General features: G+C 47.7%; 1 protein-coding gene across 2 annotated transcripts in view; it reads left to right on the forward strand.

The window, feature by feature from the left end:
• Positions 1–14791, forward strand: part of TBXAS1 (thromboxane A synthase 1) — a 142503-nt gene that overhangs the window by 55738 nt on the left and 71974 nt on the right. For both annotated transcript variants that reach the window (XM_024555130.3, XM_045191188.2), the window contains exon 4: positions 10792–10888. In XM_024555130.3, coding sequence (XP_024410898.2) covers positions 10792–10888 — 97 coding nt within the window. The remainder of the gene's footprint in view (positions 1–10791; positions 10889–14791) is intronic.

A 14791-nucleotide genomic window follows, 5' to 3' on the forward strand; every position in this document is an offset into this window, starting at 1 on the left:
CCTCTCTGCCTGTCCCCCTCTGGGGAATACGTTTTATTAACTGAATAAATTAAATGGGCGCGTATATCCAATAGAGTAGAGAGGTTTTTCGTTATGGGTTTGTTTCTGATCATTTTCCCCCTGGCCGCCCAATTCCCCCCTTTAGCCCGAGTTCTGTTCTAGAAAAAGCTTTACTTAGCTTGACATAGTCGTAACTCACCAGGACTAGGAGGGCCACTGGGTTTTACAGATGAAGACGCTCCACCAGGCTGGTTTGTGTGAAATCAGACCCGAGTCCTCCTTAACCCCCTACTCTCACCACTTAGAAACCCACGACCAACCACATTCCCAACTGTAGCCCAGAAGGTCCCTAAGGAAGGGTGGTGAGACCTGCTTTTCCTCCTCATACCTGGGAAATCTACCAGGAGTCCGCCTGTGACCCTGAGACTCACAGGACTGGCACCGAGCCCCTAAGTGCCAACCCCAAATGCAGTGCCCTCTCTACCATCAGTTCTCGGGTCATCCTGGGAGGGGTGTGCCCTCCCAGGACCTTCCCCATGCTCCTCTCAGGGCCCCATGTCCATGTCTTGCAATGGCACAAAGACAGAGAGGACAACTTCCGCCAAGTCTGGAAGACCTCACCGCTGGCCCCACCCAAGAGGCATCTTAGCTTCGCTCTGGGTGCAGCACTGAGCAGACGGCAGTGGGAGAAACCACCCCTCCCTTCTGAAAAAAGTATCATTCATGTCTCTCTTCCTGAAGAAATCCAGCATCTAATGTAGAAGAGACACACAAACATGAGACAGGGCTCTGTCCTCAAACAATTCACAGAGGAGTAAGGAGCCGGTCAATAAAGAAGAAAGAGTGAGGTGCGAATCGACAGAGGAGTGGAAACGTGCTATGGAAACCACAAGGAGGAAGGGGTCTAAGAATGCTCCACAGGAGAAGGGACGGGTGACCTGTCAGAAAGCCTTCTCGAAACTGACCAGTTGAAGACTGGAGGGAAAACCATGTGCAAAGTTGGAAAACGACTGCCAATTGGGGGAGCCACAAATAGCTTTTTAGAGCCATGGATGTCTGTGGTTCCCAAACTATGTGCCGAGGCACCCCAGGGTACCACAGTGAATTCGCAGGGCTTCCTGGGACACTTTAAATATTCATGGGGGGGCACAGCGACATCTGTTGGTCACCATGGGAATTACTTTCAATTTATGTGTATTCTTTTTTCAAATGTCCACTAAGTTGTTAGAACATGAATACTTATTAAGTTGTTTGGACTTAACTGCTTAGAAAAAATAGGAGTGTTAGGGACTTCTTTTGGCCTTAGGAGGCTATGACAGATTACTGAGTCATTAAGGGTGCCGTGAATTGAGAAAGTTTGGGAACCTTGGTGGAAGAGGAGTGAGGCAGGAAGAGAAGTTGTGAGCTCCGGCGGGGCCCCTTGCTATAGGCTGAGAGGTTTGCTCGCGTGGCGTCAGTGGAGAGGTTTCCCTGGAGTGGGACGACACGGTCAGCTCCTGTTTTACCAAGTTGGGTTTGTCCAAGAGCCCTGCTGGGAGGCACTGCGGTGGTCCCAGTGAGAGACAGGCCTGGCCCCAGCAGCATCGGGACTGGAACTGTACTACAGCATGCTCCATTAACACTAGGGAGCTCCTACTGCACGCCAGACACGGCAGTAAATGTCAGACACCAAAGACAAATGAGACAGAGGCCCTGTGCTGCAAGCACTCACGGTCAAGTGGAAAGGCCGCCATGAAAACCAGCCACTGCAATGAGCGCAGAACTTCTAGGAGCCAATGAGGCAAGAGAAGAAGAAAGACTGCTGTTCCAGGAAGCCAGGGGAACAGTATGTGCAAAGGCATGGAGGTGAGCAGTGGTGGAGGGTTTCAGTAAGCCAGGGTGATTGGCGATGGGGAATTCGGGAGGGAAGAGGTCGCAGAGCAAGGCAGGGGCCAGGCTGTGAAGGATGCTGCCTGCCGTGCTGCAACTCCCAAAGGGCTTGGTGGTGGCAAACCACTGAAGGGTTTCAAATAAATGAGCAGTACAGTGAGATTCGCGTTTTCCAAAGTCCCAGGTGGGCACACTGAGTTGGGGCCCATATACAGACTGGCAGCAGATCAGGAAATTAAGCCAGAACGGTAGAGACATACATCCCTGAGCAGGGGGTCTGAAATCCAGCCAAGAACCGAGGGACAAGAGATCCACCAGTATGGCGAGGGCAGGAGAACAATGCCAGTCGCACCCCAGGCCCCCCAGAGAGGAAAAGGGCTGAGAAAGGGCTGATTCGGTCCATCAGGCTCTGGAGGGGCTGTGAGTTCAGGGTCAGCCCCAGGCACGAGCATCCGGAGACTTCCCTGTGCAGGTAATCCACACCCTGCTGGGAGTGACACCTGGGAGTCAGGAGAAAGCAGCTCCCAGGCTCCAAGGGCCTCTGACTCTGTCACTGGCTCCTCCAGGAGTGTCCCTAGCAGCTCAAGTCTGTTCTGCTACGCAGCTCTCTCAAGCTACCCCTGACCTAATGACAGATTGGGTGGCATGAAGCCCCAGTGAGCCAAGGAGGACCAGATCCCCAGGACTCCTGGGACCATGCTCTGTCCACAGCAGGATGCGGGCCGCCCAGCCCAGGGGCAGCCCCTCTGAAAGTCAAGGGCCCACGTGTTCCCAGCACCGGACTTCTACGTAGCTTTTCGCTCAACTTTGGGGAAGTTGAGGGACTCAGACACTCACAATTGCGCTCTCCAGGAGGTGACGGCCACCTTTCCCCACTGAGCTTTCTGACACTTGCCCATCAAGACTCTAAGCCGGAGGTTAGACTTCAGGCCAGGACAAAAGTTACCCTTTCAGCATCTTCCACCTACTGGGAGAGAAAACTGTCCCCCAGGCGAGGATTTATCAGATGCCTGGTGTCTTGCAGCTGTCTCAGCTGCTGGAGGCCCTTGTCAACCCCTCAGTCTCTACCTGGAAATGGGGTCTCCAGACGCAGGCTTGGAGTCCTGCCGACATGGGGCGGGTGCTGGCATGTCACCTGGCCTCTGGGGGTGCTCCTCACCCAGCTTCTCCACCCCCTGGAGAGTGGCACTAGCCAGTGTGGCCCACATACCAGAGGGTGCGGGGCCCTTTGCTGCGATGGGGAGGCTATCACACCTGAAATGTGACTGTGCATCAACCAGTCTCATGTTTCTCATCTGACCCACATAGCGGCCTCTTTTCCCAAAGAAAGTGGCTTGGGAAGCTGTGGTTTGCTCGAGGTGATGCAGCTGATAAATCACAGGACAGGGTCTTGAACCCAAGTGTCCGCAGCCGCATCCCTGCCAACCTCCACCCTGACATCTGACAGACACAGTGGGGACAGTCCAGCGACAAATACTTTTTATCCCTTTTTTCTTTTTCTTATGGCAAACGTCACGTGCGCTCACTGTAAAGCACGGGAACGCGGAGGAGATACACTAGGCGAAGAGTAACGTCCCCCGTAACTTCCGGCTCCAGATACGGGCCCCAGGAGCCATCTAATACATCTTCCTCCACGCTTTTTCCAGGCCCCAGCACAGCCCCTGACACAGAGAATGTGCTCAGTAAATGGTTGCTGAGTGAACTAATGATCAGAGACACTACCATTCATTTGCAGAACTGTATGGACCATTTCACAATGTGCTTTTCCATTCAGCTGTGCATCCCGACACCCTATCGTGTGGGTGTGCAGGTACCTCCCGAGCTCTAGAGATGTCTCTAGAGCTCGGTCACCCCAGACGGGGCGGGCCTTCTGCAACAGGGCCAGGCAGCCCGCCCCCCTATTCACACCAGCCATCCACCCTGCCTCAGTTCCCAGAGGGCAATTGTGAACTATTTTCATTGAACTGGCTGGTCATTTCTTTTTTAAAAAACCACTAATTAAACAAGTCAAACAAATGTTATTTTTGCATAACATTTTACTGATTTGTCTCACTTTTCTTTTCAACTGGGTGCTTTGGGGTTGTATAAGCAAATTCTTATGTGCATACATAAATATAAATGAATAATTAGTGAGAATTTTTTGCCCCCAAAGGTGACTGCAGACACATTCGTATTAGCGGAAGCAAGAACTTACCTTGCTCGATGAGCTGGTGGGGTGGTTCTGGTCCCTCGGGCAGGAAGCTGCTTTGAATACCCACCTTTAAAAGGCGGTGTACAGAGCTGGAGCCTGGTTCATCCCTCCTGCACGTGGACGCAGCCCTGGGGCTGTTCCTCGGAGGCAGGCCGGGGAGGAGGGACCTGCAGGTGAGAGGACCGCACGGTCAACGGCAGGGGCCCAGGCTTTGGCAGCTGCCAGACTGGGATCGTCCGCATCTCGGGCAACTTACTCAAACTCTAAGTCTCAGTGTCCTGTTCTGAAAAGTGGGTATAATAACGACCCCGTGCACTTTGTTTCATGAGGATTAAATGAGGTGATTCAAGCACTGTGCTCAGAACGAGGCCTGGCAGGTAGTGAGCACGCAGTACACGCTCACTACGGCGGCCACCTCGAAGGCTGCGGGAAGCGTCCTCCACCCTTTTCCACGGACTGATTTCATGGAGACAGGAGGTTCCTTCACACTCCACAGAGAGCAGACTTAATATCCAAAGACAATGACTTAATTTCTAATTCCTAGGAATTAGAGGATTTAAAGCCACAGCAGCAAGCTGCAGAGGCTCCCAGTTTTGCTCCCATACTCTAGGGACAAGGAGGCTAAAGTGAAGGGTGTTTACGGAGTTTGCGTATGACAGTTTCTGAGCGAGTGGCAGAGCTGGGTGACCGGGGACCCAGCCTCCTGGGCTCCAGGCCTGGTGTTTTGCAATACACTCCCCAGCCCCCATCTCAGGAAGCAGTAAGACACCGCCAGACAGTCATACCCATGCACACACTGAGGCCAGACCCCCTTAGAGAAGTCTGTCTGGAGAGGCACAGCGACATCCCAAAAGGAAAGGGGGCACTGTATTAGGCCTTCAGGATTACAACTACAGAAACCCAACTCAAATGGACTTAAGTACAAATTAACTTAAGCTTAGAGGATCCAAGGAAGACAGCAGGAAGCAAAAAGCCTTGAACCAAACTTCCTGTGTACTTCCTCAACACTCTCTGCTTCTTTTAAATCTCTGCTGGTCTCTGTCAGCAGATTCTGCAGAGAGGTCTTGCCATGGGCTAGAAAGATAGCCACCAACAGCCCTAGACTCATCTCCCCAGGAAGACAGAGCCTTGCCCCCAGCCTCCGTGCATACATCCCAAGGAAGGATTCTGACCGGGTCACATGTCCACCCGTGGACCAGTTACTGTTGCCAAGTATATGCGATACTATGATTGGCCATGCCTGGTTGGGGAGGCCATCCCCAGGCCAGAGGGACAGAGTGCTATCACTGAGAGAGACTCCAGAACTGTGGCAGGGGAGCGGGGCAGGGCTACCTCGTGGAGGAGGAAGGCTGGGCAGACAAAGCCTGTGGAGCCAGCCCAGGACCTGAAAAGAAAGGCCTGGAAAACGAGCTTCATTTACATGTTTTTCTTTTCAAGATCTTTCCAGGACCTCCTCAAACTACTGATGAGCGTTTGTGTAAATATAAATTCACTGGATTACACAATTTACATGTAAAACAGGGCCAGTGTTCTCACGAGGTTCATAAACCAGCTCTGAAGCAATTCTAAAGGAATTGTGACAAAGTGGTTTTTAGCATTAGCAATATTACTAGAAAAATACACAAAGACTCCCGAGGTGCCCAGTTGGGAGGACAACTTTCATTTGAATATAGGAGTATTATTTTGGGGTTGTTTTTTTTTTTTTTTTGAAAATCCAGATTACGTGTAAAATTATTTTGGTAATAACTAAATCAATACAAATATATTACCAAAATATGTTTGCATCCCAGTGCGAATGTTTTCCTTGTATATTGAACTAAGAACTTAAGGTAATAGGAATGGTGTAAACTTTAAGGTGGTGGGGTATAGAGCAGGGTTTTTAATTTAGGGTTTGGGGTCCCCAACCGGGTTATTGTTATCACATCAGGATCCCCTGGGGAACTTGTTAAAATTAGAAGAAACTGGGCCCCTCCCCAAAGGCTCTGGTCAGGGGGATCGGGTGGGGACAGGCACCCTTATTTTCTGGATGCTGGACAGATAGTTTGACATACCACCACCTTCAGGCAGTGTTCTCAGAGTGGGAGCAGTCTTCCTGCATCAGAATCCGGAGAGCCTGTTAAATTCAGATTCCTGGGCCCTGCCCAGGCCTGCTAGGCCTGACTTGGGGAAGAGCAGAGCTATGACTCCATATTTATTAAGCTCCCAAGTGATTTTTCTAAAAACACTTTTTATTTTGAGACAATTATAGATTCACAGAAAGTTGCAAAACAAAAGGTACAATGTGGTCCTAGGTACCCTTCACCCAGTGTCCCCGAATGGTCACCTCTCACGTAACTAGAGGACGTGATGAAAGCTACATGGGTCCAATCCACAATGCTTATTCAGATTTTACTAGGTTTCCATGCCCTCGTGTGTGTGTGTGTGTGTGTGTGCGTGCGCGCGGGCACGCACAGCATTTTATGCAATTATATCACATGTGTAGGTTTGTGTAACCACCACCACAGCCAAGATACAGAAGTGTCCCCTCACCACAAGGCTCTCTAGGGCCACCCTTCAGAGCCACACCAACCCGTCACCACCCATTCCCTAACCTCCGGCCACTACTAGTATCTTCTCCATCTCTATCACTTTGTTATTTCAAAATTGTTATGCAAATGGGATCGTATAATATGAAACCTTTTGCTCAAAAGGAGGGATAGAGATTATAAAAGATTGAACAATAAACTTTTACAATTAAAAAAACATGAAATCTTTCTAGATTGGCTTTTTTCATACACATAACTCCCTTGAGATCCACCCAAATCACTGCAAGTAGCAATCGTTTGGGGTCTTTTCAGGGCAGCATAGTATTCCATTGTATGGATATACCGCTATTTGTTTAACCATTGCCCGCTGAACAACATTTGAGATGTTTTCAGTTTTTGTCTATGACAAATAAAGCTGCTATGAACATTCACATACATGTTTTCGTGTGAACATAAGTTTTCATTTCTCCGGGATAAATGCCCAGGAGTGCTGTTGCTGGGTCATATGCAGTAAGTGCACATTTAGTTTTACAAGAAACTGCCAAACTATTTTCCAAAGAGGCTGTACCAGTTTACATGCACACCACCAACACACGAATGATACAGTTTCTTCACATGCTCACCAGCATTTGATGTTATCATTTTATTCTAGCCATTCTGATGTGTTGTAACAGCTTGTTGTGGTTTTAATTTGCATTTTCCAAATGGCAAACGATATTGAACATCTTTTCATGTGCTTACTTGCCATCTGTGTCTCCTCTTTGGCGTAGTACCTGTTCGTGTCTTTTGCCCACGTTTTATAGACCGTGTACTCTAGATACAAGCTCTTTGTCAGATACATTTGCAGATATTTCTCCCAGTGTGTAGATTGCCTTTACCTCTTAGCGGGGTCTTTCAGGGTGCAAAACAACAACAACAAAATTGGATAAAGAGCAATTTATTAATTTCTGCCTGTAACAGGTTGCATTTTTGGTGCTGAGTCTCAGAACTATTTGCCTAGTGCTAGATCCAGAAGATTTTCTCCTATTTTTTCCTAAAAGTTTTACATTTTACATATTAAGTCTGTGGTACATTTTGAGGTGATTTTTGTGTAAGGCGTGAGGTCATTTTTTGGCCAAGGTATGTCCAATTGCTCCAGCACCGCTTGTGAAAGAGGCTTTTCTTCCTCCATTGCTTTGCTTTTGTATCTCTGTCAAAAGTCAATTGAGGATATTTGTGTCGGTCTATTTCTGGGTTCTCTACTCTGTTCCAATCATCTAGGGGTCTGTTTCTCTGCCAATGCCACCCAGTCTTGACTACTGTAGCCAAGTCTTGAAATCCGGTAGACTAATTCCCCCTACTTCATTCTTCTTTTCCAAAATTGATTTAGTTATTCTAATTCCTTTGCCTTTCCATATGAATTTTAAAATAAGCTTGTCTATGCCTACAAAGACTCTTACTGTGATCAGCATGGAGTCTGCCAATCCATGGACATAATATATCTCTTCATTTATTGAGGTCTTCTTTCATTTTTTAATATGCATTGTCAATGGCATTGTGTTTAACTTTGGTTTCCACATGTTCATTGTCAGCACACAGAGATGCCGTGTTCATTTCGTGTTCGTGTGTGTGCTGGTCTTGGGTCCTGCAACTTCGCTCAACTCACTTACTAGTTCGGGATTATTTTTTATTTCTTAGGATTTTTTATGTGGACAATCATGTCATCTGAGAGCAGGGGCAATTTCATTAATTTCTTTCAAATCTCTATGCTTTTTATTTATTTTTCTTCCCTTACTGCGCTTGCTAGAATTTCCAGTGCTATGTTAAATATCCTTGCCTTCTTCCCCATCTCAGGAGACAGCGCTGTCTTTCCCCATTAAATGAGACATTAGCTGGTTTCTGTAGTGTCTTATAGATACATTTTTATGAAGTTGAGGAAGTTACCTTCTATTCCCTGAGAATTTTGAAACATGAATGAGTGTTGGATTTTGCCAAATGCTTTTTCTACATCAACTGAATGATCACATAACCCTTCTTTTTTATTCAGTTTATGTAGAGAGCATATTGATTTTTTTTTAAATACTGAGCCAGCCATGTATACCTGGAACAAATACCGCTTGGTTGTGGTGTATAATTATTTTTTACATCGCAGTATGTAATTTGCTGGTATTCTTTAAGGGCAGACCTGCTAGTGACAAATTCTCTCTGTTTTCTGTCATCTGACAATGTTATTTCCTCTTCTTTCCTGAAGTATATTTTCCCCAGATATAGGACTTGTGATTGACAGCTCATCTTTCAGCATTCCTTCTCACTTCCTTTTGGTCTCCATGGTTTCTGATGTTGTGCCGTCCTTTGAATTGGTGTTCCCCACAGATAACACGTCATTTCTCGCTGGCTGCTTTCAAGATGTTTTCTGTTTGGGGTTTTCAAAAGTTTAATTATGGCGTATGTCAGCATGGATTTCTTTGGGTTCCTCCTGTGGGAGGGGGGCGTTCATGCAGCTTCTGGAATCTGCAAGTCTATGTCTTTTGTGAGGCTGGAGAATTCTGAAGCCATTATCTCTTCAAACCCAGAGAGGCGACTTTTGAGCATATTTTACAGTTAAGGAGCTCTGCTCTTGAGTGGGCTTCAGGGGTCCAAGAACCCCTCAGACTACATAAAATGCCATTAATGTCCATTTTTCTCAGGAGAATGTCCACACCTTTCACTAGATTTTCAAACCATGCCACAGCACTCATCAATTTTATAAAAGAATTGGCTTGTGGCCTTATTGTGTTATTTTTGGTCTCCTTGGTTAAAACCAATAAAAACTGGTCAGTATCCTTTCTTCTACCACAACTGCTGAACTCCTGTGTCCCAAGATTTCCCCAAGCACTTTGGAAAGTAGGATGACTCAGGTGAATATTTTGGGTGCCCAATGCCTGCCAGACAAATTTTGTTTTCATTTTCCCCCTAGTCAGTGAGAAAGAGGAGAGTTACAAAATTAAAACCTTGTTTAGCTCATGAGAAGTTCAGAGTAACTAAGAATTCAGACTAAATTTTGCTGCTTTCACATCTTGCGACTTTATCCTTTAACCTCCGCTCCTCCTGTTCCGAGCTGCATACGCCAGCAATCAAATTATACCCTGAGAGCGTAATTTCACAGGCTGCAAGCGGGGCGTTACGCAGTGGGCCCACGAGTGGTGACTCCAGTTAGCTCTGCACAGCTGGTAGCCGAGCACTCGGGCTTGTCCCTGGACAGCTGCACAGCTGTTTCCTCTGTGGGGGACCCCTCACCTGCTTCTGCCACCCACCTTCCTGGACTAACCCTGCTTATCATTCAGAACTCAGTGTGAGGATCACCCCCTCTGGGAAGCCTTTCATCTCTCCTCCCAGCTCGGAGTTGGGTGTGCCTTTAAGGTTCCCGAGTTCGCCAGACATCCCACTGTGTGAGGACTGCCTAATTGTCACTCTCACCAGGTGACGAGACCCTTGAAGGCTGTTGCTTTCCTCTCCTCCATACTTCAGTAAATAAATACAACAAGGCATGGACTTGTTGTATCTATCACACTTGTTGTATGTGCTTGTTGTATCTAACTGAACGCACCGACCGCCTCCAGTTAGAGTTCACCAGCTCCAGCTGACTGGCCGACGCTTCCCCCCATTTCTTCATTCATGCCGAAGTATCTGTGGGTTCTTCCCCATACAGGGGTGGCGGCCAGATGTCCAGCCCTTCACCAGCAGTTTAATCTTTCCTGAATTCTCACAAATATTTATTAATTCACTTCAGAGTTTTTCCGAGAATCAATATATAAAAGTCATTCATCATCCCCCCCGCCCCCAGAATGACTGTCTTCCCATTTTGGGCCGATATGGACATCACTGACCTCTGCTATTTTCCTTCTTGGTCTCACTGCCGGATCTTATGAATTCCTTATTACGGTGTTTACATTTTCTATCAGGCTATGAGCTCGATGGGGGCGGGGAGTCTGCTTTATCCATCCCAGAACCTGCAGGGACTGGTACAACGTGGGAGCGTGTAAGTGTCCGTGGCATGAAATTTAACGTTGTATCACTCAGCAACACCGTTCTGCGTGATCAGCACATGCATTTCGGCATCTTCTCTGCATCTCTACTTCCTATTTATCTTTCATCCCTCATTCTAAGCCTCCATGAACTCTTTGTGGCAAGGATGAAATGGAGAGGCAAACACAACACATTTTAAAGTAATTCTTTTATTCCTCCTAGGTACTATCTCGGCCGTCGAATGTTTATCGTTATCTCAGAGCCTGACATGATCAAGCAGGTGTTGGTCGAGAACTTCAGTAACTTTACCAACAGAATGGTACGTGGTTTCCTTTCTGCGTGTGGACAGATGGGGAATGATTCTGAGATGCGGGGACTGCACGTCACAACTAATAGGGACACGGCTGGGCCTCTTACTGGGTGTAGATCAGTTCGACTCAAAACCGCTCAGGTTTTCAAGAGAGATGTACAAGTACAAAGGAATGGCATTTACATTTCAGAAAGGCTGCAGGGCAGCTAACACTCAAGGAGAGGTTGCGGTTCTTAAAAATCCTAAAACCAGGAGGGTGTTTTAAAGCTGCGTTCAAAGCTAGAGGAATCCAGAGGGCACAGGTCAAGTGACTGCAGAAGATCCAGCAACGTTAATAAATATCAGAGAAAAAGCAGAATGTCGAGCCTCTTGTGCTGACATCTCTCCCAGAGAGTACAAAAATCTTAAGGCTGGAAAGGAAGGATAAGCAACATTCCGAGGGCAATTTGTTCCCAAGTAGCAGGGGGAGCCTGTCAGGGGGCCCCTTTATGGTGGTTCAAGTCTCCGACCCACTAAAGGATGCACATGCTCCATCTTTGTAGAAACTATGTTTTCTACTTTTTATCTCTTTGCTGAGAAATCCCAAAGAATGGACGAGGTGACAGAAAGTGGCAGAGGCCAGTGTTGTCTATATTTTCCAAAAGCGGGGAGACAGGAATTCTAGCAGAGAAGACCAATAGCATTTATGCTGATTCTTTTTTTTTTTTTTTAAGATTTTATTCATTTATTTTTAGAGAGAGGGGAAGGAAGGGAGAAAAAGAGGGAGAAAAACATCAATGTGTGGTTGCCTCTTGTGCACCCCCTACTGGGGGCCTGGCCCACAACCCAGGCATGTGCCCTGACTGGGAATCGAACCAGTGAGCCTTTGGTTTGTAGGCCTGGTGCTCAATCCACTGAGCCACCCAGCCAGGGCACATTCATGTTGATTCTTAAAAAGAGTCTAAAATGAATTAATGAACATTTGCTTGTGAGAATTCAGAGAATCACTATGTGCCGACCTTTGTGTGTGTGTGTCAAATTAAATTCATCTTCCATTCTTACAGGGATAGTAGGTAAGGTAGTCACTCTTTCGTTGGTTATTTGGCAAACTTTTGCACATTGGCCATGTGCCAGGCACTGGATAGGTGATGATTACAAACGAGGTAAAGGGCTCGGCCTTGTCCTCAAGGAGCTCACTAGTGACAGAGGCAGACAAGCAGAGGGACCGGTACAATGTTGTAGGGTACGTGCTTCTGCTGTGGAAAACACTGTGCCATCCAGGATGGAGACAGGCTGGGAGATCCCTGGGGGTTGAATCTTAAAGAAATTTGCATAGCCTCCCCCATCCCCCGTGTTCTATACTGATGGAGCCACTCAGAGTGGCTTTTAAACTTCATGAGAACTTATGAGATTGGTCCAATTATCATCTCTGTCATACAGACAAGCAAACTAAGACCTGATGAAGTGACGGCCTGGTCACATGACTAAGAGGAGGAAGAGCAGGGATGCACATGCCATCTCCCAGCCCATACCCAGGGCTTGTTTTACTGCCACTGCTGTAGTGGCTGCTGCAGGCGATGTTTCTGGTTGGTCAAGGTTTCACGGAGTAGCTGGCTGCTCGCTCTTCCAGCCCGCGAGCCTCATGCCCCTTTCACACATGGTCCCTGGAAGAAGGTGACCAGGAAGGGTGGTGAAGGGACTGCAGAAGTTTACTCTGCTGCCTCAAGAGACTCCTCCCCAAGCACTATGTTGTTATTCCCCTGTTCAAAGTCCCCTGAAGGTCTTCTATGGCACTGGGCGGAGACGGAGAGTCGGAGTCCTATGGTTGCATGCAGTTGTAGATTGACGCTCACGGTATTGATTAAAGAAATGGGGGAAGCCAGTGCATCAAAGGGCCCGGTGTCCCAGCGGGCAGAGAAGGCGCACTGAGAGCCTGCCACAGTTCTTGATGGGACGTGGCCGCCACATGTATCCCTATTGTTTTACCTGACACCCAGATGTCACCAGGGCACAAGACCCTGAGAGCTGACTAGGAAGAGGGCTGCCCTCTAACTGATAAATTAGGGATGGACACTCACTCAACACGCACGTGTAAGCAGAGGGCACTGATAAATGTGCCCTAGCTTCAGTCCATTTCTCCTCTAAACCCTTTGTCCGTCCTCAGACTACTTTGCCCAGCCCCAGACTAAGGTCTCTAGGCCCCAAACTCAGGATATGGCTCCAATTTCCTTCTTCCACTCAACATAGTGCCCTCAGGAGAAAGATCGAGTTTCCCTGATGAGATTTAAGGGCCTCTGTACTTTAGAGGCTTCTCATATCCTCCCATCTCACCTCTCCCTGCTCCCCACTACAAGCTGTCATTCCCACTGGACTGGCCTCTCCATTCTCTCCATTCACCTCCCTGGAAAGCCCTGCCTCAGTGCCTTTGCTCATGCTGACACTCTCTGTAGAACTGGAGGCAGCATAACAGTGGGGCTTACATTTACTAGCAATGTGAGCTTAGGCAAATTACTTAACTCCTATAAGCCCCTCCTTCTTTATTGGGAAGATGGGGAAGTGATCTACCGTCCTGGGCTGTCGAAGGCTAAACGAGGTCACACATATAACTCCTGCCTTCCACGCACTGGACGTGCACTAGCTGCTATTCACAGGAGACCGCCACGTCCTCGGTCCCCAGCCAAACCCTAGCTGTCCTTCCAGGCTCTCCGCCAATTCTGCCTCCTCCGCGAAGCCTTCCCTACCTCAGTCCACATTTACTTTTCCCCTTCTCTGAACTCTCATACCAGTTATCAGCAACATCACTCACGTTCACCACTGACTCAACGTACCACTTACAGTAAATGAAGGTATGGCTTTCACCCTAACTGGGTCATTAGCTCTTTAAGGCTTGTCCTACGTTTTTGTACCCCATGTCCCAAACACATAACGACTACTCAGCATCCTGTATACTCTTGTTCAAGCTGAACTGAATCTTCATCAGCTTGACACTGTCCCTAGAAGAAGCAGACATTGCTGAACCCGGAGAGTCAATACACGCTTTCTCGTCCAGATCACTCAGAAACACAGAAACAGACCCATCACAGATTAGACGTCTGGGGAACCCCAGCACTTACACTTTTCCATCTGGGAATGTATCCACTTATCTTTAGCTTTGTTTACGGTCTTTAATCCAATTCCATCTTGATGATAAAACAACCCTCCGTGACTCAATTTCTTTTTTAACCATCTTTAGAGTGGGATTTTCTCGCAGGTTTTTGAAAGTCAAATTAAATTGGGGTCTGTGGTTCCCTCTTCTCCATATGCTCATTTATCTGCTCAAAGAACTCAAGGAGATTAGTGAGGCGTGATTTCTCCTCACGACACCACGGCGCCTTCCCCCTAATAAACCATGTTTACTGAAGTGTTCGGCGATGCGGCTTTATTATACATCCGTTCAGTAAACATTAAAGGCTTCCTCCATGCAGGCGTCTACCAAATGGTCCCCCGCGATACAGAAAATACCTCAGCATGTTAGTTTGATACATTAAGTGAAAAGGAACTTAAATAACACACGGTTTCATTTTCCACCTGTGAGAGCTCATGTCTGCTCACCAATCCGGCCTTGTCGCACGTGAGCCCCCACCAGCCTGGCTGCCCGGGGTGTGACCCCACAGGGAACTCCCTGATGTGTGTGGCTATGGAGCAAATATATACTTGAATTCAGAAGTTGTTGAATGAAGTTGTTGTTTTTTAAAACTCCACTAGGAGTTTTAAACACTAGGCTGGACAGACTGTGGGTCAGACCTAGGGTGGCAGTTCTTACGACGCTTCCCCACTCACAAGCTTGGAGGCCCCTCGTTCCGCGGAATGACTGCTTTGCCCAGTTTCCAGATGGACTCTGCGGGCCTCTATCAGCGCTCTCAGCACTTCCTGACCTTGCTCAGTGGCCATGGG

The sequence above is a fragment of the Desmodus rotundus genome, chromosome 6 (assembly GCF_022682495.2).
Source record: "Desmodus rotundus isolate HL8 chromosome 6, HLdesRot8A.1, whole genome shotgun sequence".
NCBI lineage: Eukaryota > Metazoa > Chordata > Mammalia > Chiroptera > Phyllostomidae > Desmodus > Desmodus rotundus.